The 24,408-nt window shown below is 39.2% G+C and overlaps 1 protein-coding gene across 4 annotated transcripts in view; it reads left to right on the top strand.

The window, feature by feature from the left end:
- LOC112158098 (dystrobrevin beta) overlaps positions 1 to 24,408 on the top strand; it is a 45,657-nt gene that overhangs the window by 18,414 nt on the left and 2,835 nt on the right. For 3 of the 4 annotated variants that reach the window (XM_036210378.1, XM_024291292.2, XM_024291293.2), the window contains exons 3-20: positions 4,589 to 4,680; positions 5,305 to 5,385; positions 6,138 to 6,351; positions 6,431 to 6,516; positions 8,098 to 8,252; positions 8,341 to 8,440; positions 8,900 to 9,066; positions 11,487 to 11,611; positions 13,932 to 14,003; positions 15,527 to 15,604; positions 15,815 to 15,902; positions 16,008 to 16,087; positions 16,853 to 16,966; positions 21,565 to 21,661; positions 21,853 to 21,873; positions 21,984 to 22,137; positions 22,913 to 23,002; positions 23,179 to 23,226. In XM_036210378.1, the coding sequence (XP_036066271.1) occupies positions 4,590 to 4,680; positions 5,305 to 5,385; positions 6,138 to 6,351; positions 6,431 to 6,516; positions 8,098 to 8,252; positions 8,341 to 8,440; positions 8,900 to 9,066; positions 11,487 to 11,611; positions 13,932 to 14,003; positions 15,527 to 15,604; positions 15,815 to 15,902; positions 16,008 to 16,087; positions 16,853 to 16,966; positions 21,565 to 21,661; positions 21,853 to 21,873; positions 21,984 to 22,137; positions 22,913 to 23,002; positions 23,179 to 23,226 (1,861 nt within the window). In that variant the 5' untranslated portion in view covers position 4,589. The remainder of the gene's footprint in view (positions 1 to 4,588; positions 4,681 to 5,304; positions 5,386 to 6,137; positions 6,352 to 6,430; positions 6,517 to 8,097; positions 8,253 to 8,340; positions 8,441 to 8,899; positions 9,067 to 11,486; positions 11,612 to 13,931; positions 14,004 to 15,526; positions 15,605 to 15,814; positions 15,903 to 16,007; positions 16,088 to 16,852; positions 16,967 to 21,564; positions 21,662 to 21,852; positions 21,874 to 21,983; positions 22,138 to 22,912; positions 23,003 to 23,178; positions 23,227 to 24,408) is intronic. The other variant, XM_024291294.2, reaches the window with a different exon arrangement.

Here is a 24,408-nt window from a genome sequence, read left to right on the forward strand (position 1 = left end):
GTGACGGTCTAGATACGCCGACTCGATGCCCAAATCAACTCAACTGGTTTCTTTGAATGAAGAGGAGCTCTTAAATGTCTGATCCCTGATTCTAAGGGGGAACCCAGTTACTCTTTGGAGGAATCTCTTTGTATTGCTGGTCTCCTTCTTTCAGTCATGACATCATCCCGCTAATTGGCAGCAAGCAGGCTAGAATAGATTCAGCATCAGTCTGGATTCAGTCCAAGTCTGCCCATGAATATCTTCGTCCTTTGTGGCCGTGAACACAACCCCAAGGCAGATAAGCTCCTCCATTCCCAAGCCCAGGAGGACAGTCCACTGACTGAAGACTTGGGGGGTTTTCAATCAAGTGTAGTCCCACGGACTTGGTTCAGATTGGTGGAAAATGGTGAACGTTTTGTGTTTGATGGGGTTTGTTTAAACACTTTAGTGAATTAAATCACATTAAAACGTCTTGAAGTTACTATAGCAAAAGGAAGTCCAGGAGCTCTTAAAGTGAGAAGATCAGAAGTTTCTCACTTTACTGACTGGTTTTATGATTTGTGTTTCTTCAGGTTTTTTGTTAGACTTGTAGTGTGTGGAGCTTACATCACCTTCTGTGGTTTGTCTTTGTTAACCCTTTAACACTAAGGCTAAAGCTCTGGCATTAATTACAAATATTCGTGACACCTGGGAGTGCTGATTTGCGAACTTTTTAAAGACCCACTCCAGTGAAAATTGTGTTTTGAAGATTTAGTTGTAGCCATTTTCTCATGATGGGTGATATATATAAAGAATTCAAGATTAAAACTGCATCTCTGAGTATTTCTTTATTCTAATCGTGTTGGATCAGGATCAGATGATACCCCGCCGTTTGAAAAAGCTTGAGTTTGTGACGCACCACATGCCATGGGCAGGCCAAAAATAATATTTCTTCTCTACTACAATTCAGATGGATCAACTTGCAGACAAATAGATCTATTAACATTTTCATTTTCCTCGTCTGAGCTGGTATCTGGCTCAAAACTGTGTGGCTGGATAGCTCCGATACTACTCGTTGCCTTTTTTTTTTTTTTGGTATGCTAGAGTTAGCTTGTGATTATGAAGTGCTATTGGCTAGCTAGAGTGTAAACAAAGGACTGATGGAAAATTAGTGGAGGCTAACTTCCGTCCCTGCCAACAACTCAGAGGCAAATTTCTAATGAGTGCCTGCCGCTCTACAGAAAATAGGTCTTAAAAATATATTAAATATATAGTATAGTAGAGTATACATTTTATCTTGGGGCCACTGAAGGCTGAGTCTGGGCTGTATGGGGTTCCATTTGTGTCAAAAATATGGTTTTGTGTCCTCTGTCTATATCTTTGGTCCATTGTCTACGTCTACTGAACAAGTTTATTGAACATTTGTTCATGTCTATGTACTACTAAGCAACATCTTCTGTGAAATGACAGGAGCTAACGACGCTAGCAACTATTGCTAAGGACTTTTCTGATGAACCAGATCCAACGACAATAGCAAATGTAAAGTTTTAAGCATAAAGCTGAAACATCATTATTTTTATGTTCACACCTCCAGTGAAGACATAACCATTTAAATGTAATATATTAAATAGTAAAATTTGCAGTTTGATTGGTGAATTCTTGGTCTCGATTCGTTAATTGTGTCAGATTCCCATCTAAGTAACGAACCACAGCTCTGTTTTTAAGCTCCAATCTGACTGCCTAGCTTTGTGTGATCTTGCGTCCCTCATCCTGCTCACAGTGAACACTTTGTCCTCTGAAACACAAACGCTATCCAGTGGTGTTCCCCAAGGATCTGTTCTGGGCTCTATTTTATTTATGTTATACATGATTCCACTAGGGAAACTTATCAGTAAATTTAAGCACATTTCCTACCATTTCTATGCCGATGACATTCAGCTCTACTGCTCATTCACTGAAAACAATTATCACATGCTATCCTCTCTGTTTGATTGTCTGGCTACTATCAAAGCATGGTTGCTAGAAAATCACCTACTTCTTAACCCGCAAAAGACAGAGACTATGATTTTTGCTCCAGATGCTAAAATTCCCACAATCAAAACACACCTCACCTCTTTGTGCTCCTCTTTTCAGTCTAGTGTGAGGAACCTCGGTGTCTGGTTCGACAAATCAATGTCTTTTGATCAACACTCGAGAAAGCTTGTAAAAAATTGTTATTATCATTTAAGGAATGTGGCTAAACTAAAATCAATTTTATCTAAATCTGACCTTGAGCTGATAATACATGCTTTTATTTCATCACGCTTAGATTACTGCAATTCCCTTTTTATCTGTCTTAATAAACAATCTGTGAAACGTCTCCAAATGGTTCAGAATTCTGCTGCAAGACTTTTATCTGGAGCCAATAAACGCACACATATCACCCCTCTCCTCTCATCATTACATTGGCTTCCTATTAGTTTTAGAATAGATTTTAAGATTTTAACTTTAGTTTTCAGAATCTTGCATGGACAGACCCCAAGCTACCTTTCTGACCTTCTACAGCCCTATTCTCCTGCTCGATCCTTGCGATCAGAAGCCCTGAACCTTTTAACCGTTCCAAAAACTCGTTTTAAAACCAGAGGTGATCTTGCCTTCCAGACAGTTGCCCCAAAACTCTGGAATGCTCTCCCATTGTCACTGCGTCAGATTGACTCTGCTGAGTGTTTTAAAAGCCAATTGAAGACGTTTCTTTTTAGTAAAGCTTTTAGTTGATATTTTAATTTTATTTTACCTTTCCCCAGCCTCTGAACTTTTGTCTGCTATTAGTATTTTATCTTTTTACGCTATAATTCATATGTACTGTTTTATTGATTTGTCCTGTATTTTATCTTTTGTGAAGCACTTTGTGAGTGGTCCTTTGTGAAAAGTGCTATATAAATAAAGATTTACTTACTTTACTTACTGGTTTCTTCTTTTATTCAACATTTGAACTTGTTTGTGGTAAATTCAGTAAGAAGGTTTGAAAGTCCCATCAATCGCACAGGCCGCACTACATCCTCCTGCCCTCTGGCTGTGCTTGGATTACAATGGAAGAACATCTCAGAAAGCATGGGGGTCGTTGTAAATGAGCCAGGCGGTTCACGGTTCTGCAGCACATCCCTCTGGCTGCAGCTCTGCTTGGAGATGTGTGGGGATGTATGCATGTTTTTCTGAGGAAGAGTGTGACTGAATGCAGGAATCCTTCTTTTGTCTGGATGAAGCATGAAGTCTCCTGGGAAGCTTCCAAATCCTCTCTGGAATGTGTGTGTGTGTTTGTCTGTGTGTGTGCGTGCCCGAGGGATCGGCCTGTCACCACATTCATATAAGGAATGCTAATATTTGTGTGCGTTTCAGTTATGTGACCCGCTGTCCTCTGGTCTCTGCCTACCTGAGACGTGTTCAGGTTTCACTGCCTGCTTTTGTGTTTATTTAAAGAGCACTTAGCTCATCTTCTGTTAGCTCTGGAGTTCAAGGTGGGGTGAGTCAGGGTTGATAATAAAATAAAGATACAAGAATAGTTGTGGGAAATTAACCCATTCTATTTAGATCAATTCTTGTGAAATTATACAAAATTATTGAAATGTGTTTGTACTAGTTTTTATATTTACAACATGTAGGGCTTTTTAAAGAACCAATCCACTGAAAAATGTGTTTTTTGGTATTTTAAAAATTTTCTTGTGGCATTTTTCTAAAACATGTAACATTAATATTATTGTTTTTTTGAATTTTTATTAATTGATTTTTTGACAAATTAATGAAACAAATGAAATGAAACAAAAAAAACAACCAACCGACAAACCAACCAACCGACCGACCAACAAAACAAACCAAAAAAGATTGGCCCCTGTATACAGGGGCCGACCAGCCCAAACCATGACACTTCCACCTCCTTGCTGACATCACAGCCTTGTTGGGACATGGTGGTCATCCACCAACACTCACTAATCCATCCTTCTGGACCATCTAGGGCTGTTCATCAGTGAACCAGTCTGTTTAAAATGAGTTTCTGCTTGTGAGTGTTGTTTAGGAGGTCCAATAGAAGGTTTTTGTAGAACTGCAGCCTCTGGAGGATCTTGCACTTTGATGTTGGTGGACTCTAGAGACACCAGCAGGTTCAAATATGTGCTGCTGCTTTGTGATGGTATTTTAGCAGCTGCTCTCTTAATCCAAAGTATTTGTCTGCAGAAACCTTCATCATTCTGTCTTTTAAGTTTTCATGAAATATCAAAGGTTTTCATATTTTGTCCAAAGCATTCAACTATTTCACACTTTTCAGCAGAAGAGATTTTTTTCTTTCCCATAAAGCTGAAAATGCTGGTCTGCTTAATAATGTGGAATATGATTCTTAGTAGTTTTTCCTTTAATTGAACTCACCTGGAAAACTGATGATCACAGGTGTCTGAGACTGATGTCAGTGATCCAAAGAGACATAATATCATCCATCACTTTCATTGAAAAACAAAAAGTTTGATCTTTTTGACACTTAAACACAATTTGCATCATCATTTGGAACGCACTACAACATTATTCTTTCTACTAACCTTTCTACTACCTTTTACGTTCATGTTGTTGCTAGTGTCCATTATTTTCTGTTGTGGTTTTGCAGGATGGTGATGAAGGAGGGGGGGCGTAGGGACAGAGGGAGGGCGCCTCCAGCTCCAGCAGGAGCAGACGGGAGGCAGATCTTCGTGGAGCTCGGTGAGTAACTTTGACCTGAAGTCCCTGACATTATTCTTTTGGAGAAACAAAAGTGGCAAAAAAACTTTGTCATGCTTAAATGAACAAATAAACGAATGCAGAACAAAAAGTATAAGAGGGAAAAAAATATATATGTTTTTTTTTTCCAAGAAAAAAGTTCAGCTAGCATTCACCTATTTATTTTATTTTATTTTAATATTGTCCTTATATAGGTACTGAAATACACTTGTTTGGTCAGCAAAAAGTAACCAAGACTTTGGTATTTACAATAAATAAATAAATATAAATTTGCTACTTTTCTTTGCTAAATTTTTAGCAAATAAGCTAATAATTTTTACCAGGGTCACTTTAATGTCAGCATGCTGCACGCTGTACTTGTTAAGTCTGATCAAACCTAGTCCCTAACATCCCAACGCCCTTATATATATAGGAATGACACTTGGACAGAAAATATAAGAATAAATATTAAACCAAAATGCACAAATGACTACATTCTGAAAAAACATTTGTTAATTTAAAAAAATGTTTTCCTCCTTTATTGTGAAATAAATGTACGCTCAATTTTGCAGCAAAATGAACATCTTTGAAATTTTACTGAAACTTTTGTTTTTGATTCTTGCACAGGGAATCAAAACTTTGACTCCATCTGTCTCTCTACGTATCGGACGGCCTGCAAGCTGAGATTTGTACAGAAGAGATGCAACTGTAAGTCACTGCTGAACAGAGTTCAAAACGAGTTAGTCTATATGAGGGCTGGGTTGATAAATACCATTAATTGATTTGAATTGGTTTAAGCTTAAAAGATCAATAATTGATTCATAAAAATATAAATCGATTTAGCACATAAAGCTAAAGTCTGCTAGCTTGAGGCTAAAGTTGAATGGAATTTCCCATAGAACGGCTAATGCTAACACACAGTCGACCTTAACAAACATTGCTGACTAAATGAACATCTTTATAAACTCACAGACGTGAATCTTCCAAACTCGTTTAAGGAAATATTTTTTTAAGTAACCATTTGTGGTTTTTTGCTCATATTGTCTTCTTCTTCTGGAATAAGGTGTAATGCTATAGCGTGATCACCACCTAGTGGCCAAACTGAAACGTCCTCCAGGAGAAGCAGAACAATGTTTCCAATGTTAATGATCTGAACATTTTAGTTAGAACTTCTCCTTTAGAGAATCCATGTAACACTGGATGATATTAAAAATCTCATTATTTCACTGATACATTTACAGTATGTGAACTCGATCAGATTAATATAAATATATTCAAAACATATAGTAGATAGTTTAGTGGATTAAAAGAATCGAAAAAAATCCGAATTGAGTCGATTCAGGCTCTTGTGAATCAAATCAAATTGTTTCTGGAAATTATAATCAATACCCAGCTCTATACTTTACTGTGAGACAGCACTGTAGAAATACTTTTCCATTTGGCCACTCCTTTTGTTGCAGTACATCTGATAGACATTTATAACGTGATCGAGGCGGTTCGGGATGCCGGTCTGAACGCCGTCGAGCTCAACGCCGGCATCTCCGTGACCCGACTGGAGAACCTGGTGTCCTCCCTGTTCAACCAGCTCAGCAAGCGTCTGCCCACCACCCACACCATCAACCCCCAGGAGAGCACCGTCTTCTTGGTCCAGTTCATACTGGCTGCTGTTGACTGGTAACCAGAAAGGCCTGAACGCGATGCACGCCGCGTGCGCCCGTTCTCAGTCAAACTCTTTGAATGTGTGTGATTTCAGTGAACCAGAGAGCCGACTGACAGTGCTGTCGGTGAAGGCCATGCTGGCCACGCTGTGTGGAGGCAAACTGGTGGACAAACTTCGCTGTGAGTATCCAGCCACGAGTTTGAACCTGTAATTATGGTTAAAAAAAGATAAAATGTTCCCAACATACAGCAACCAGAGCTTTATTGAACAGGTTTTGTACCCGTCACTGTAACACGGTTTACCTTTTATGGCTCACTGTTTCACACTTTTTTGGTTTTGTGCAATTTTGCCTTATTTTTGTTTCACAGTTTATTGTCCTCTGCATCCAGATTAGCGGTTTAACATTTCAGTCATGACTGTGTCATGCCATGTATAGCAGTGGTCTCCAACCGACCAGTTTAAACTAGATGATATTTTCACAAACCAGTGAAAATGCTACAAAACATTTAGTTCAAAGAAGTCTAAAAATAGCTAGGGATGTCCCGATCAGGTTTTTTTTTTTGCCCAATCCGACTCAGAGTCATTCGAGTTTGTGTATTTGCGGATACCGAGTCGATCCAATACTTTTAGTTTTTTTAGTTTTTTTTTTTAGTTGTTTTCTAAGTTTATGTAATTATTTTTTAAGCACTTGTGAAAACATTTTGGGTTTTATTACCACAGTAGTTAATTTTTTTTAACTTTTGTCAGAGAAATAAAACAGGCATATCAAAGGACAGCTCGGGTCCTAAGGAGTTAAATCACGGAGTTAGCATTTAGCAGTTAGCAGCTGCTGAAGCCGTCTGTCTGTCGTCAGCACAAAGAGTTTAACATTAAACACAAACCTGCATTTTCTGTGGAAATGCCTTTATATGTTGTTGTTTACGTTAAGACAAACCAATAGAGACACTTGCTGCCAGTTTAAGGTGTTTTTTAAAAGAGTTATTTATCCCGGAAGTTGGAATCTGTGAACATCTAGCTAGCTTGACCTGAATTGTTTATGTTAGCTTCTTGTTTAAACTGCTTCGTTTTACAGCAACAACATTTTGTGATCTTTTCATGACATGCAGACTTCTAGTGGAGCATTTATCCGGAATAATACGATTGAAATATAAAGCGCTAATAATAATACAAATAAATTAAATATCCGATCATTATAGGTGGAAAACATCCGATTTCGATTGAGTCATCAACCATGTGATCAGGACATCCTTAACAATAGCAGTAGATGATGAAGATTCAATAAAACTAAGTTATTTGATTTGTAGAAAAAAAACAAAAATTCCATAAAGGAAACATTACATGTTTTTTTCCCCATAGAATGTTTTTTTAACAACTATTTTTATTGTTTGGTTGTTGTTAGCTTTGGGCTACTAGCTTAGCAATCAAGTTAACCATGCAGGAAGTCACTTTAGGTCACGTGATCAAGACGGATGTTATGAACAGAATCTGCTAGTTTTTCAAAATAAAACTTCTTCCAGGATCAGAACATTAGCTAAACAAAGATAATCTAAGATAGTGCACTTATGTCTTTTTTTCTGTCTGTGCCTCGGTGCCGAGTGACCCACGGACCGGTACCAGTTGGAGTTGGATACCGGTTGATCACTATACCTCCTCACATTCTCTGATGCTGGGCTTATTTTCTATGAGGGTTACAGTTTAGATGCCATCTCCTTCATCTGAGGGGATCCTAACTGGAGGTGTTTCTCTGTCTTGTTGTGTAGACGTCTTTTCTCAGGTTTCGGACTCCCACGGCGTGTTGGTTCTGTCCAAGTTTGACAGTTTTCTGCGGGAGGTTCTCAAGCTCCCCACTGCTGTGCTTGAAGGACCCGCCTTTGGCTACACGAACACAGCGGCGCGCTCCTGTTTCCCACAACAGGTCTGACACTCAGTTGTTTGAGCTTACTCAGTAAATTGATTTGATTTCCTGAAGTTCAGTTTCTGTTTCATATTCTTCTGGTGAACAGAAACGAGTGATGCTGAACCTGTTCTTGGACATCGTAGTCGAGCCTCCTCAGTGTCTCATCTGGTGGCCTTTGATGCATCGTCTGGCCAACGTGGAGCATGGTACACACACTCACTCACACCCCCACACACACACATGGACACACAGATACACACGTTAACACAGATGTGCACACATATAAACACAGGTACACACATGAACACACATGTACATAAAGAATATAAATACAGGTTCCTGTATCATTAAGCTTTCTTGCCCATGAAATTATAAAATAAAAAAATTCCCTTCAAGAAATGAAGTGAATACATGTTATTCGGTTAAAATACTTAATTATCTAGATAACAGATGGCAGATCATTTGTTGTTAAGTCTATTTTTATGAACCTTAAAAAAATAAAGATTTCACTGATTAAAGCTAATCAGCATGAATGAATATTTCTGTTTAAATCTAAATCTCAACATGAACAAAAAGGAAAAAACCTGAACTCTTTAGTTCTTATTAGTATAGAAGAAGCTTTGGGAGGATTTACCCTGAGACTGTTTCTGTCTTATGTCTCTCAGTCTACCATCCTGTAACCTGCTCCTATTGCCATGACAACGGCATGACCGGCTTTCGCTATCGCTGCCTCCGCTGCCGTGGTTACCAGCTCTGCCAGAACTGCTTCTGGCGTGGCAAAGCCAGCGGCTCTCACAGCAGCCAGCACCAGATGAAGGAGCACTCATCCTGGGTGAGTCGTGTGTGATTCCTCATTCCGTACACCAGGGGGCACTCACTGCACACATGCACAGCTTTCTGTTCTTTTTTGTTCTATTTTGTTAAGGTCGACATTTGTAACTGGTCAGTCAACAAAACAAAATGGTAAAAAAATGTTTAAATTAGAGTTTTGACGGCTTTATGTCAGTGTCAGACTTTTTTAAATTTAGTATTTCAAATCTAAAATGTGCAACTTTTTATTATTTTGAATTGAACAATTCAAACACTATAAGTCACAAGAAAATACAAATAAAGCCCATAGACAAATATTAAAGTAAAATCCTGAATTACATCTAACAAAATTAAAATAGAAAAGTGCAAATAAAAACTTTTAATTTAAACCTGGTTTTTAGCCTGGACTTAAAGATATTTACTGTGGTTAATAAAACAAATGCTGTTGTTTTTTTGTAAATATTATTCAATAACTCTTGTGAGACTGTTGCAATAATTAAAAATTGTACCAATGTTAAGGTTCTGACAATACCAAACATAAAAGAGTCAGTAAATGAACTTGTATTCCTTATAAAAAAATAACTAAGGGATTAATTTTGGTTTAGAATCAGATTGTCGAAGCGAACAACAAAGCAAACAGAACTGTATGCTGTTCGTTAAAAACAGCAGAACATTTCTCTGTGGACTTCTCCTGATAACAATTACTACTGGTACCAGTTAAAATCAGACCCACAAAATCGAACCCTAACGTCTGTGTTACTCTGATCCACCTGCAGTTAATCCTCAGACTTCTTTGTGCTTTCTGCCAGAGATTCGTGAATTGCAAAAAAAACTAAAGGAAACTGCATAAAAAACGTATTTCACATATTTATCATGTATGCATGACCAGTGAACCAACAGCACCTCTATTAATCACATCAAAATTAACTCGGGCTGACTCTAGAAGATCAGTTCATCCCTCGTTCTGCATGACAAACTCAAATATACGAGAAGGATAAGTATATTTGTACTATTTCAAAGTTAAACTATGAAAAAATTACACATTTTTTAAGGATGTTGATAAATGAACTCAGAAAAATGTAGAAATAAAAGCTCTCTGACCTCACAGCTCCTAATTAAAGTTTCACACAGTTAGAATTCTAATCTACAATACATGTTTGAATGCTATGCTTCAACCGGTTCAAAGCGTATGATGTGTTACGACCCTAATAGGTACACTGGTATAGATACACAATCAAACTTTTTAGCAAAGTTTTGCTTTGCATGTAAAATCTGTTCATTCTGGAGGTAGAGTTGAACAAACGAGACGTCTTCAGGTCAACAAGGATGTAAAAACATACAGAGTTTATCATCTATGTGAACCTCAGCTATCAGTTTATACATTTAAATAATCTTAATGAGTTCTAATTAAGTAATCTTTACTTTTAAAAAAATGCTATTTTACTTTTCTTTTATTTATGTTTGCTCTTTTTCCCCTCAGCAGTCTTACACTGCTGGGTTTTGTTATTTTAGTTTGTTGTTGGATCTTGGTGGTCTTAGTTTGCTGGCTTTGTTTATTTGTTTTCTTTTGGTAGTTTTGGTTTGGCAGCCGTTAGCAGGGAGCTGCTGACTCCGACGGTCGACATGGCTGGTGTGTCTGACTTATTTTATGTTTGTCCAAGGAGCCACTATGGAGAGATAAAAGAGACACGTGGATCTGGAGCTGCAGGTTGCAGACTCCTGGTCTAGGGGGAAGATCAAAAAGGGGACCATAACATATGAAACTGGACACCAAGACTGTCTGAATAAGTAGCTCCCTGCTAATGTGATCTAACTAACAAAAACAAACAACACAAGCCTGCAAATAAAGACTACCAAGGTCCAACCGCAAACTAAAACAACAAAACCCAGCAGTACAAGTCTGCTGAGGAACTAAAGGAGGGAAAAAAAAAGAACCAAAGCAAACCATCACCACACAAAGAGGAGCTGCTCCTTAGCTCTGCTCTCTCCCTGCCTCCTGGTTGACGGCCTCCTCTAGCTTAAATACCCTGCAGGTGCTGATTGAGATCATTGCTCCACCTGCCAGGAGAGCAGAATACACGTCAAGATGCAGAGACCAGCAGCAGCCATAACAGAGGCCATTGTTACGTTGAACTTAATCCTGAAGCTGAAACATGTCAAATGCTTAAAGACATTTTGTGTTGTGGTTTATTTGACACTGTTGCTCTATTTTGTTTGTTTATTTCAGTATATTTTTTGTTTGGGTTTAAATTTGGGGGGGAATTTGGGAGCTTTAGTCTAATCTTCCATAACATAAGGTTACTGCTAATGCATTTGAAGCCTGGACTTTTCTCGACCTCGTCCTTGCAGAAATGATCCAGGTTTTTTTAAGTCAAGGCTGGAATTTTATTTAGTACTACAAGATCACTGAAGACAATTGTGTTTTCTGTGTGTTCTTTACAGAAGTCGCCTGCAAAGAAGTTTGGGCGAGCTCTAAGCAGGACTCTGGGCTGTGTCTCTTCAAGGGAACCCCCCCACCCCATTTACCCCGAGGAACCAGAGCGGACCCTCAACCTTTCTAACATTATGTACGCATTTTCACATTCACACTTTGTTCTAGTGTTGATGTTTTTGTTCTAAAACTCAAAAATCGAACAAACATTTTATCAAGTTAACATACACTTGTGGAGTCAAAAGCATGCGGTTGACTGACTTAACCAAACGTGTCAGTCTGGGTTTAGGTAAAGGGGCCATACCATGAAAATTCTACTTTTTGAGGTTTTAAGTGTATTATACTGTTCATTCCTCTCTATAAAGAACCCTAAAGCGGTATTTTGATCCGTTCATGCATTTAAAAGTAACCCTCTAAAAACCTTCACTGTCTGCAGCAGCCCCTCCCATACCCACGAAAACGAGTGGGAAGAAACGTGCTGATGTCAGCATGATGTGAACCGCCCCCTCCAGGAAGAGTCTGCTCTGATAGCTCCGCCCCCCATCTAACCCCAACACTCAATTTCTCCACTGAGCTAGTGCTGATCAGCAAAAAACTTTCATTTTAGATGCAGAACACCGTATATCTTCCAGTTGTGTCCTGTCTTCAATAAATTCCAGCTCAAACAGGTGTTTGTTACTTTAGGCGCGGCGCTCCTTTAAGACCCCCCACCTCCGTCGTGCAGACGTCGAGGGTATTTATGTTGTGAACCAGTGTAGCGAAGGCCAGGCCTACTAAGGGCAGATGTGTGCATCCATCTTTGAAGAAGTTTGGATTATTTTTGTGGGAGAAAAGCAGACATGCTGCCAAAGGCTCTAGGATGACATCATGAAATGGGCGGCACCCACGGACAGCCACAGGCGTAGCCTCAGGAATCGAGTCGTTTTACTTCTGTATAGGAAAAATATACTCACAAAAGCAACTAATATTTCATAAATAATTTGTTTCTTAGTGTTCCAAAGGTAATATATGATCATATATATGGATATAGTTCACTCTGAAAGGCTTAAGAAAGTCATGGTACGACCCCTTTAAGGTTCTGTTAGCCATGTAGCAGAAGCAGGAAATGCCTCGTACTACATACACACTAAGCGTGTGTGGTGGGTAAGTATTCTTTGAGAATCAGTTAAAAAACAATTCAAACTCGTTAACATGTTCATCATTGCAGAAAATGTAAAAATCTGTTTGTCACGGCCTGTGCCTAGATTTAGAAATGCAGAGCTGATGACATTTCTTCATGCAGGGTAGCTTTGAGTGTGTGTGTGTGTGTGTGCGTGTGTGGGGGTGTGTGTGTGTGTGTGTGTGTCGTGGACTGGCTGCGTGCTCTTCAGCTGCATTTTCCTCCAAGGAAATTCTTGCAGCTCCTTCGGATTTAAAAGTTTCACATAAGTTAGTCCCTCCAGGATCGCAACCACTAACACAAATTCAAGCAAACGCAGAGATTTGTTCCTCACCATAAACCTTACATTTTCATCGCAATTTTACTAAAACTTTGACCGAATTAAATTAAAAACACAAATTTTAAGAACATTTTTACAGAATATCTGACTCTGAAAAATGTTAAAATTGTAAGCTGAAATGACAAAACTAAACTAACTAATCTCTAATTTATTCAATTGTTAGCATTTTTCATGAACGCTGAAGAGCCACAATAAAGGGATAAAAGAGCCACAGGTTGCAGACCCCTGTAGGTCAAACAGTGTGTTATTTAGGCAACATTTCTGCTATCAAAGGGTTAATATAGTATCATATCATGATAGAGTTTCATAAATGCTCCTCTTTTGAAATTATTACTACATTTAAATATCTTTAATTACACATTTGGTGTGTTTAAATATTTTATGTCCGTATCTTAATGACTCTATGTTACGTTAGTACATAAATCATATAAACATTTTCACTAAAACTTCACAGAATAGCAGCAGTGTTAATTTTTAACAGGAAAGTATTTTATCATCTGTTAAACTACAAACTTGATCAGTGGTTATATGTTCTTGGAAGCTTAGATAACATGAATGGGTCCCACCAATTGAGTAAAGCCTGTGGCTCCGCCCCTCGCTGTGGGTGTGTGATGTTTGATTGTTCAAACTGTTCAGACTGGGTCATTGCAGAGCTGCAGGCATTGTTCAGTCCAGCACATGTGAGTAAGCTCTCAGTGGATCTATGAGAGATTTTATTTCTCTTTTTTCTTTTTAACCCTTTTTTTTAAACCCCTCCTCGTTTTTTTTCTTGTTCTTGTCCTGATCTTTGGCCTGTCTGTGTTTGCTCAGACCTACTGTTGCGTGAATGCGCTCAGAAGCACGTGACGGTGCGAGCGGAGGAATGCGTTTCTGACGGGCAGACCTTGTTCTTTGAAATGAAAGCCGGAGCCCGGCCTCTGAATGAGCTTCTACCGTTTTGTGTGTTTGTGCGCGCAGCCCCTGCAGACCCGTTGGTACTGGCGCCGAGGCCATGTTGCTGTCATCGGCAGCACCTGAATCCTCCAAGAGGTAAAGCACCCAAGACACAGTTTGACTTCATTTACCAGGTGGAGTTTTATTTAAACAGTGAAATGAGTCAATTGTAAAAACTCTAAACGTATTTGTCTCTTTTATACTCACTCATTACAACAAAAATCAGAGTCAAAATCAGTAAACTACACTATCTAGTGACATAAAACCAAATGGAACATTGATATTCTTACTGCAAGTGAAAGTTTACCTTCTTCAAGATGTCTGTTCATCTATGCACTAAGCGTGTTTGAGATGATGGAGGCGGACGCAGCGTTATGCAGATCGGCTGCAGCGCGGTGCATGCTGGTTAGTTTCTTGTGCCAACGTCACACATGCACCGACACAGAAGTATCGCGAGAAAGGGGCGGGTTCAAGGCACCTATCTAAGCTAGCACTGCCAGAAAATAGGTACTGCGCTGGCTGCAAGCCGACTACAAAACAATGCATTGTGGGGAACGGTATCCTGACAGTTCTTGTAGTTCAGGGGTGTCAAACTCAATCGTACAAAGGGCCAAAATCCAAACACACCGTAGGTCAAGGACCGAAAAGGATAAACATTTATTGAACACTCTAAAACTACATTTTTAAAACTTTAAAAACTTAACTTTTTAACATAATTATGAATAGCTAATAACCTGAAGCTGGTAGCCAGCTATAATATTAGCTAAATGCCAAATTAGCCTAAAAATCTTTTTTTTTTTAAAAAACCTATGTTAGCCCAAACAGCTAGCATTTAGCTGAAATATTACATACATTTCAAAATAGCCACAAAAAAATTAAAAGGCCCAAATTAGCCACCATAGCTAGCATTTAGCTGAAATAGTAGCTAAACTTAAAAAGAGCCTGAAAAAAATAGTTAAAAAAGCCCAAATTAGCCAAAACCGCTAGCATATTGCTGAAATATTAGCTAAACTTCAAAATAGTCTGAAAAATCTTAGTAAATGTGAAAATAGTCCAAAAAACTAGCAGAATGACAATTTTTAAAACTTTAAAACCGTAACTTTTTAACATAGTTATGAAAAAAAAAATTCAGGAATATTATTCCAGAATAAATCAACTTAAACCTTAAATAACTTTCAATAGTTCACTCTTCATAAAAATATATTTTGTCAAAAATAAATTTAAAATTCAACTGAATACAAACCCGACTTCCTGTTCTCGTTCTGTCTCGCCGTCCGCCTTCATCTCAGACGCCTTTCCCCGCCCTAGCCTGCTGGTCTCGCCGAGACTCAAATACACCTAATGTCTACACTTCCTGTTTCCTTAGAAAGGTCACAGGGGTCACTGAGGCCTGCTGTCAAAGGGGTTAAGACATCCTGGACAAGCCCCCAAATCACTGCAGATATTTCAGAAATGTTTAGTGAAATCAGTCATTCTGTCTCCACGAAATGTTACCGAATGTCCAAGTGTCTTATTCAAGGAGTTTACAATATTTTTTTTTTGTAACCGAAATAATAACACCCCAAATACAAGTGGCTGAAATTAAGTTGATTTAACATGTTAACAATTTTTTTTTTCAGTTTGGCTGCAGCTCGGCGAATGAATGAGGAGCACGCTCTGATCGCTGCATATGTGAACCGCCTGCAGAACAGCCCACGGTGAGCACACACGAAGGGGGGGCTTTATTTTTTACTGTGATTCAAGTTACTTTTTCGGATTAAAAACATTGGAAAAATAGTTGTTGCAGACTCACTCCTAGATGTGTAATATAACAGAAAACAATGAACCAGAATTCTGCCTGTCAAACATGTTAAACACAGAGGTGAAACTGTGCTGTCATTGTCAACCGTGGATCTGTTGTGTTTCAGAGCTGTGGACAGTCCCAGCAGACAAGATGAGGAGCACAAACTCATCGCTCGCTACACCTCCAGACTGGCAGAGACGGACAGCACCGGAGTGAGCTCTCATTCATTTATTCCATACATGCTGAAATGTCTCTTTTTAAGTGACTCTTTGTTGTCGAATGAACCAAAACTGACCAAATATTGATGTCTTTTGCAGATGATTCCATCAAGGAGCATCAACTTTGATGCAAACAAACAGAAGAGGGAACTCATCGCTCAGCTGGAGTGCAAAAACAGGTACAACTGATTTGACTTGATGATGAGGATTTCTTTGCATTGTCAATTACTTTAATAAACAATGTAAATGTGACCTAAAAGGAGGAACAGAGATGTATGTAAGCGCAGCATTTGCACGCTCATCATTCATCTGAGTTGTAGGCAGGACTGTGGCACAGAAGGTATTACATCTTGGCTCATAGCGCCTCACAAGCCCAAGCTAGCATTAGCTTAGCAGAAAAAAAAAGGCTGGCAATATCAGAGCTATCCGGCCGTACTGTTTTGAGCCAGTTTATCTCCCATCAGCCTTCTGAATACCTCGTGATAAACTTACCACACACACGACAATCATACGTTCCATTTTCATGACTGTAGGATGCAGCCCCCCCACCCCTCTCTACGACCCTCCATGGACCTGGACAACCCAGTAAAGTAAAATCAGTAGTATAAGTAAAAATCAGGAAGAGCTGTGAGTCATCAGCATAGAAATTCACTTTCTCTCAAACTGCAGTGTTTTCTCTGCTAAAGAAGAAGTAAAGGCACACATCAAACCTCCCCTCTTTAGCAGATCAAAGATCTTGAATGATCCTCATCATGGTTGCTTCAGTATAATCTGATCATTTTATGCTGATCCTCTCAGATAATTGTGGTTATTTCAGGATGGATTGGCTCCTAAAACCTGTTAGGTTTCATATACCTGCTGAGTTAAACCAAACACAGCCCCGCCTCTTTAATCCCTTCTCCTGTTCGGGTCTCCGCTGACCAGCTTGGTTTTTTATTTTCCAGGGAGATCCTGGCAGAGATCAAGCGTCTGCGTGCAGAGCATGACGCCGCGTGCCAGCCGAGCCCGGGCAGGAGCAGCACCAACCCGACCCTGCTGGCCGAGCTGCGGCAGCTCAGGTGAGCGTTCTGGTCCTGCAGAACCGCCATATTTCACTCTTCTGCTTCATGTGGACGCTGCGCTCTTTCTGGACCTCAGAACGTTGGTTCAGTTCGACTGGAAGGACGTTTGTTGTTTGGTTTGGAGCGCACAGAGGGAGTTTCTCATGGCAGGTGGCGAGGGCAGATGGTGGATTTGAAAAAAAAAAAGGAAAACAAGAAGTCACTGCTTGATATTTATCAGGTTTCTGTACTCTATGGTATTTAAACACAAACAAGTTTAAAAATATTTAATTTTATTATTTTATTTTATTTTTTTAAAGGGATTTATTGAGAGTTTTTTTTGTCTTTTTTAATGAACTCACTGGTGTTGAAAAAAGGAGTGATAAGGTTTAAGTGTTTTTGATGATTATTTCGGGCCGACGTGGACATTTTTTACAACTCTTATTTTGAAAATATTCCTTTAATATTGCGGGGAAAAGTATGGAGATAAAATAGACTCACTCCGATTTGAGCGTATGTTATTCTTCATTTGTAACTCATATTATACATTTTGTGTATAGTAAAAAAAAAAAAATACAAAATTCAAAAAAATACAATTTACACATGTACAAATTAAAATGACAAACATCTTGAAACTAATTACACACCCAAATCTTTAAAAATCACACACAAATCACTTGTTACGCACACACTGAAGCTGATAACAAGCTAAAATATTAGCTAAATGCCAAATTAGCCTAAATAAAAGGTTACGTTAGCCAAAACAGCTAGCATGTAGTTTAAAAAATACCTAAACTTCAAAATATCCTAAAAAAAACCTGAAAAAAATTAAACTAGCCAAAACAGCTAGCGTGTAAATATTAGCCTAACTCCAAAACACCCAAATAAAACACCCAAAAAGCCTTATTTAGCCAAAACAGCTAACATGTAGCTGAACTTCAAAATAGCCTAAAACATTTGAGTAAATGCCAAAATAGTAAAAAAAAACTAGCATAATTCCAAAAGTTTAAAGTTTAAAACAGTAACTTTTTAAATATGAATAATAAAAAGGCAGACATATTATTCCAGAATAAATCAACTTAAGCCTTAAATAACTTTCAATATTTTACTCTCTTTAAAAATATATTTTGTCAAAATTATACAAGCTAGAAATAAGCGTGAGATAACATCGGGTCATATAATTAAACAATAATTTGTGCATGTGTAAATTGTATATTTTCTCTTTTTTTTAATTTGTTGATTATTCACATAATGTGTTACATGAGTTACAAATCAAGAATTACGCACTCATAAATCAGGGTGATACTTATTTTTCTCCATAGGAAAAAAAAAAAAAAAAATTCAAATAATTGAAGAAAGTGAATGGATTGTGAAGTGAAAACTAAAACCACACAGCAACTGTTTCATCCACGATTGCCCACAGGAAGGTCACGTTTGGACTCTTCTGACCACAAAGCTCCACCCACTTTGAAACAGTACCTCTAAAGAACTTCAACAGTTTATCCTCAGAGGGTTCTGGAAGGATCCGTTTAGTGAAGTCATTGACTGATGTGGATCATGTGTGATGTCTCGTCATGTGAGGACTTAAAGATAAAGGTCTCTGTGTTCCTGACACAAAGATTCATTCAGTTCCTCTGAATGTTTAACTTGTATTCTGCTCTGTCAGTAATGAGACATCGAAGAACATTTGAACTTTTCCATAAGTTTTTATGAAGTCTTTTTGAGACTCCGCCCATTTAGACATTTCTTGTAGAGCTATTAATGTTACAGACTTGGTGTTATTTATCTTAAAGACCCACTTTGATCCCAGTTTTTTTCTATTTTTCTTTTATTAGCCTTCTTTCATCATTTAACACTTAAACATAGCACTTCTTGGAAGTAGCTTCAACAATCAATTAACTATTACACAGCAAAAATAGGTGATAATTAGTCACGTGAGAGAGCCTTAGTATCTTCAGAAGTATTGAACATTTTAATCAGATATGATTCATATCTCCATTAAAAATTTTGACAAATATCTGTTGTTTTTTTAGCGATCTGGCCCAATTTCCAATCACATGACTTTGCTGTTTGTTTTATATGAAATCATCAGCAAGTTTTCAGCTGAGTTAAATGTTGTCGTATGAAAAGATTATTGAGATTCCTGCTTGTACCTTTGGTTTAGTTCACTTTTATTGTTTTTGATAAACAAATCATCTATTAAAAATCAGTTAAACTTTAAATTCTACTACATTTGAGACAGCGTGCTGTCTTAATAAGTATTTGGTCAATAACAAAAGTTGATCTCAATACTTTGTTATATACTCTTTGTTGGCAATCACAGCTGTCAAACATTTTCTGAGTCTCTTCACAAGGTTTTCTCAAACTGTTGCTGGTATTTTGGTCCATTCCTCCATGTAGATCTCCTCTAGAGCAGTGATGTTTTGGTCCATTCCTCTATTAGATCTCCTCTAGAGCAGTGATGTTTTTGTCCATTCCTCCATGCAGATCTCCTCTAGATCAGTGATGTTTTGGTCCATTCCTCCACATAGATCTCCTCTAGAGCAGTGATGTTTTGGTCCATTCCTCCATGCAGATCTCCTCTAGAGCAGAGATGTTTTGGTCCATTCCTCCATGCAGATCTCCTCTAGAGCAGAGATGTTTTGGTCCATTTCTGATGCAGGAAGTGAAACGGTGATCACTAATATCAGCACTAAGCACCCCTGAGTAATATTTTTGTGGTCAATTTGTCCAAATAATGTCAATAAGACTTTCCTGATCTGGGTTTTTGTGTCATACCTGGTGGTTTAAATAATCCAATGTAGATTTAGTGTGTCAAATTGTTGCACAACTTTGTCGGGTGGCCTTAACAAGCCCAGAATAAATCACCAAATTCTGTATTTGTAAATGGCAAATGTTGTATACTCAGGGCTGAAAGTAGATTTTTGTCATGCCGGTCCTATGACCCCCCATCACAACCACACACTCACAGTCTAATATCTTTGACACTGCAGCATTTTTTTAACAGTCAGGCATCCCATATTCTATATTCTTGGCAAAGATCCATTCATTTTGTCTTTAAACTGATCTTAATGTTCTTTTGTCCAGATTAAAGGGGAATCTGGCCATGTAGAGAGGTCATCTGGTTCTGGTGTCTCAATGGCAGAACATCTTCCTCACTTTGATCTTCCTCTTAATCATCTGATTCATTTTTTTCCCTGCGTGTTTTTTGTTTACTATTTCTTTGAAATAATTTGCTGCTTTATTTCACAATGTCACCATTTACTTTTTCTATCATGAAATAAATGTATATTGTAATTAAACGGACCAATTACAATACTGATGAGAAGTTTATAAATTATTAATTGTTGTTCTTGTTCCGTTTCACCTCCGTCTAGAATAGGCTACACAATAATGATCAGGTGACTGTGAACGAATTGAATGTTATTGAACGAAAAATCAAACTCATCCCATGACACGCGGATCCGCAATGGACTTTTTTATGGACCTTGCGGTCTTGTTCTGGTTTCCGTCTCCTGGTGCGCCGTCTCCTGGTGTGCCGTCTCCTGGTGCGCCGTCTCCGGGCACGCCGATTCTGGGTGAGCTCTCCCCCGGAGCGTCGTTTCCCAGTGCGCTGTCTCCCTGTGCCCCTGCTCGGACAGTTGGGGGTTTGCAGCCCTGGGGACATTGTCCCGGGCGCAAGCCGGGCGCGAACCGGAGCCAGGCCGGTTCTGGCTCACGGCCCAGAGGTTGGGGATCCGTGATTCAATGGGAGCGCCTGGCGCGTTGGGGGGTGATGAGTTGGGGACATGCAAATATCAAAAAAGTGACGTGGAGAGAGCGCAGACTGAGAGAGGGATGCTTAGGATTTAATCAACTGGCCGATGCGCCTCTAAAACTATGCAATATACAAATAAAGTGCTGCGAGCTCTCAGTCAATGTTAATTGTTTTTCTTCAATAAGAATGACTGTGGCTTTTGTCATGTGAAAACCAGCTCCGGCTGGAGAGATCAGCCGGAGCAGCGTTCCGTCTCCAATTCTTGTACCGGAACGCCTATCCGGAGCGTCCCGGCTTACTTTCACCCCTGCGTATACTTGTATAGCGCTTTTCTACCTTCCTCACAGGCCTAAAGCGCTTTACAGTCACAGACCCGTTCATTTACACTCTGATGCTGAACACTTGCGCCAACCTATAACCACCAGAGGCAAGGTGGGGTTCAGTGTCTTGCCCAACACATTGGCAGGCATAGTAGTTTATGCTAAATAGGTTTATCTTCAACCCATTCAACTAATTTCAATAATGTAAATGTTTGCAACTACTTGAGTGAGCAGCTCCAGCTTTTAGCACTAACATGCAGTTTATCCAGTTTGATGTAATCCTGTTAAAACTGCTTGAAAACATTCAACCTGAATTTAATTTTGATAAAGTTCCATGTCATTGATTTTTTTTGTGGTGAATAAATATTGTTCTGTGTGATTTTCTTCTGTTTGAAAACAGACTTTATGTGGAAATACGTGGAATTCATTTTTTTATGGAAAAGTTACCAGAGTTAAAAATATTCTCTTTGATTTATCGGTCTGAAAGTGTTCGACTTATTTTTTATTTTGCCTCCATAATCCATCTCTCCCTGCTTCAGGCAGAGGAAGGACGAGCTGGAACAGAGGATGTCGTCGTTGCAGGAGAGCAGGAGGGAGCTGATGGTGCAGCTGGAGGGCTTGATGAAGCTGCTCAAGGTGATGCTCCTCTGCACTCTGGTTTTCTTCAAGCTGCACACTAGAGGGCAGAGTTTCTTTCCTTCTGAAGGAGACACGCCTCCCTGCTGTTTCCCCCTCTGTGACTTCTCCATCTGTAGCTCTGACCCTGTCTGACCTCTTTTCTTTTCCGTCCTTTTTTCCGCTTTTATTTCCATCTTGTGGTCCTGTAGGATGAGGAGCAGCGACAGGCAGTAAGTTGGTGTCCTTTCATCAGACAGAGATGATTCTTTTTTTTTTTTAACTGATCAGCAGGAGAAAAATATTAAAATAAGTCAAAATCTTCCTTTGTTTCGGCTCTCAGGCGCAGGCAGCCGGTTCCTCCCACGCCTCCCCGTCTCGACCCAGCCCATCCTCCAGTCGCTCCTTTGGATCTGCATCTCCTCATGTCCACTTGCACCACCCACAAGATTCCCTGGCTGGAGTGGGGGGTGATGTACAAGAAGCCTTTGCTCAAGGTGAGATGTTAATTGTTTTTTTTCACGACGGAATGAAAGATCTCCTGTTGCATCCTGGTTCTTCCCAAAATTAACTTTTGCTCCTCCGTGCTCACAGTAACCCAAATATTTGTGTATTGATTTAAACTGGTCCAGTACCCTAACCCTAACCCGTTACCAGTTCGGGTTCATGCCCAGTACCATGTCTGGTGCCGGGTTAGGGTACTGGACCGTCTAGAGGACCAGTCCACATCCGGTACTGTGTCCCGAGAGTTGCGCATCCTCGATTTTACTAACAGCCTGCACATTAAAAAATGACAAGCTGGAGACAGCCGAAATGCCAAAGTGACGCGGAGGGGTCCTTAACTCAACGTCAATATGTGATGGCTTGGGGGATGAGAATGTGTTGAATTAACATATAAAAGTTAAAAAAGGAACAAATGAAAGAAAATTTTACCTTTAGGTTAGGGATGTCCCAATCTGATCACATGACTGGAAAATCGGGGCCGATCACATTTTTTGAGATGTCATCCAACCACTTTCTAAACTTTGCAAATTTCTAAGCTCTACAACTTTCTAAGATTTACAATGTTTTAACCTCTAAGACTTTCTAAATTTTACAACTTTCTAAACTCTACAACTTTCTAAGCTCTATGACTTTCTGAGCTCTAGAACCTTCTAAGCTCTAGAAATTTCCAACCTCTATGACTTTTTAAGCTCTGCGACTTTCTAAATTCTTTGACTTTCTAAGCTCAACACGTGTTCCTCAGAGGTGCTTCATAGTTGTTCTTTCCAGGACCCAGAAGGAACCTGAGGAACGACCTTCTGGTTGCGGCCGATTCCATCACCAACACTGTGTCCTCGCTGGTCAAGGAGCTCCACTCTGGTGAGTCACCAATAGACATCAGAAGCTGCGTCTGGAAATATTCAGGCTTAACATGACATTTTTCCTGTCACGTTGGTTTATTAATTAGTTTAAAGAGACCACGTTCAAGGTTTAACTGTTGTAGAAAGTCACGTTTATGGGAAAACCATGAAACATTTGTCTTCTGTTCTGAGCAGATGACGGTCGCGAGGAAGAGGAGCGACTCCTCAACGGAAAAGACCGAGGTAAAGTTTCAGTTCTGGGTTTTCTTTCCACCGATGAATTAACTCAACAATTACCTCATATATATATATATATATATAAGTCATTAATTTTATCCTGTAAGGAATCTACTCATAACCTCTATAATGGTCACCCTGAGGGCGCCAATTTTACTGCATGCATAGGATGATACCTAATTTTTTTTAAGCACTTTTTAGTTTTTTTCCCCCTTGATAAAAGGACTGTATATACTTACTTTTCAGAAATGATCACCTTTTTTATGTATATATTTTATATACAATATTTGATTTCTTTTGTTTGATTTATTTTTTTTAAAAACGTAGTATAATGAAAATTGTGTTTTTTAGTGTTTTTAACATGTTCTTGTAGCATTTTTCTCATGATAGAGAACATATATAAAAAAATTATATTACAAGTGCATTTCTGAGTATTTTCTTTATTCAAATTGTTGGGAATTCCGAGCAGACAAAAAAATACTGTTTGAAAAAAAAGACTTATTTGCAAGTCACCCCACTGAGTACCCACTTAAGCCAATGTGGCCAAACACAGTCAGAGACACCATCAGTCACCTCCTCTACATGGATGATATACGCTAAGAGCGAGTGCGACATCGACTCCCTGATCCACACCACCAGGATCTTCAGTACTGACATTGGGATGCTTGAGAAATGCAGCCGGATGATGACAAAGAGAGGCAAGGAAGTCCACACTGAAGGGGTCTCACTCCCAGAAGGAACAATAGCAGACAAGTATCTTGGGATTCCACAGGCAAATGGCAACCTGGAACAGGCAACAAGGAATGCGATGTACCACCAGACAATAACTGAAGTGGCTGATATCAAGAAGTCCTACCAACAGGACAGCACAGAAGCGCTGATCCTGGCAGCACAGGAAGAAGCCCTGAGCACCAGAGCGATAGAGGCTCAGATCTACCACACAAGACCCAAAGTGTAGACTGTGCAAAGAGGAAACAATCCAGCACATAACTGCAGGGTGTAAGATGCTGGCTGGGAAAGCAAACATGGAGCGCCACAACCAAGTGGCTGGAATAATATACAGAAACACGTGTACAGAATATGTACTAGAAACCTCAAGTCAAAATGGGAAACACCTCAGAAAGAGGTAGAGAATGAGAGAGCAAAGATCCTGTGGGACTTCCTGATCCAGACGGAGAGGATGGTAAT

Source organism: Oryzias melastigma, linkage group LG24 (assembly GCF_002922805.2).
Source record: "Oryzias melastigma strain HK-1 linkage group LG24, ASM292280v2, whole genome shotgun sequence".
NCBI lineage: Eukaryota > Metazoa > Chordata > Actinopteri > Beloniformes > Adrianichthyidae > Oryzias > Oryzias melastigma.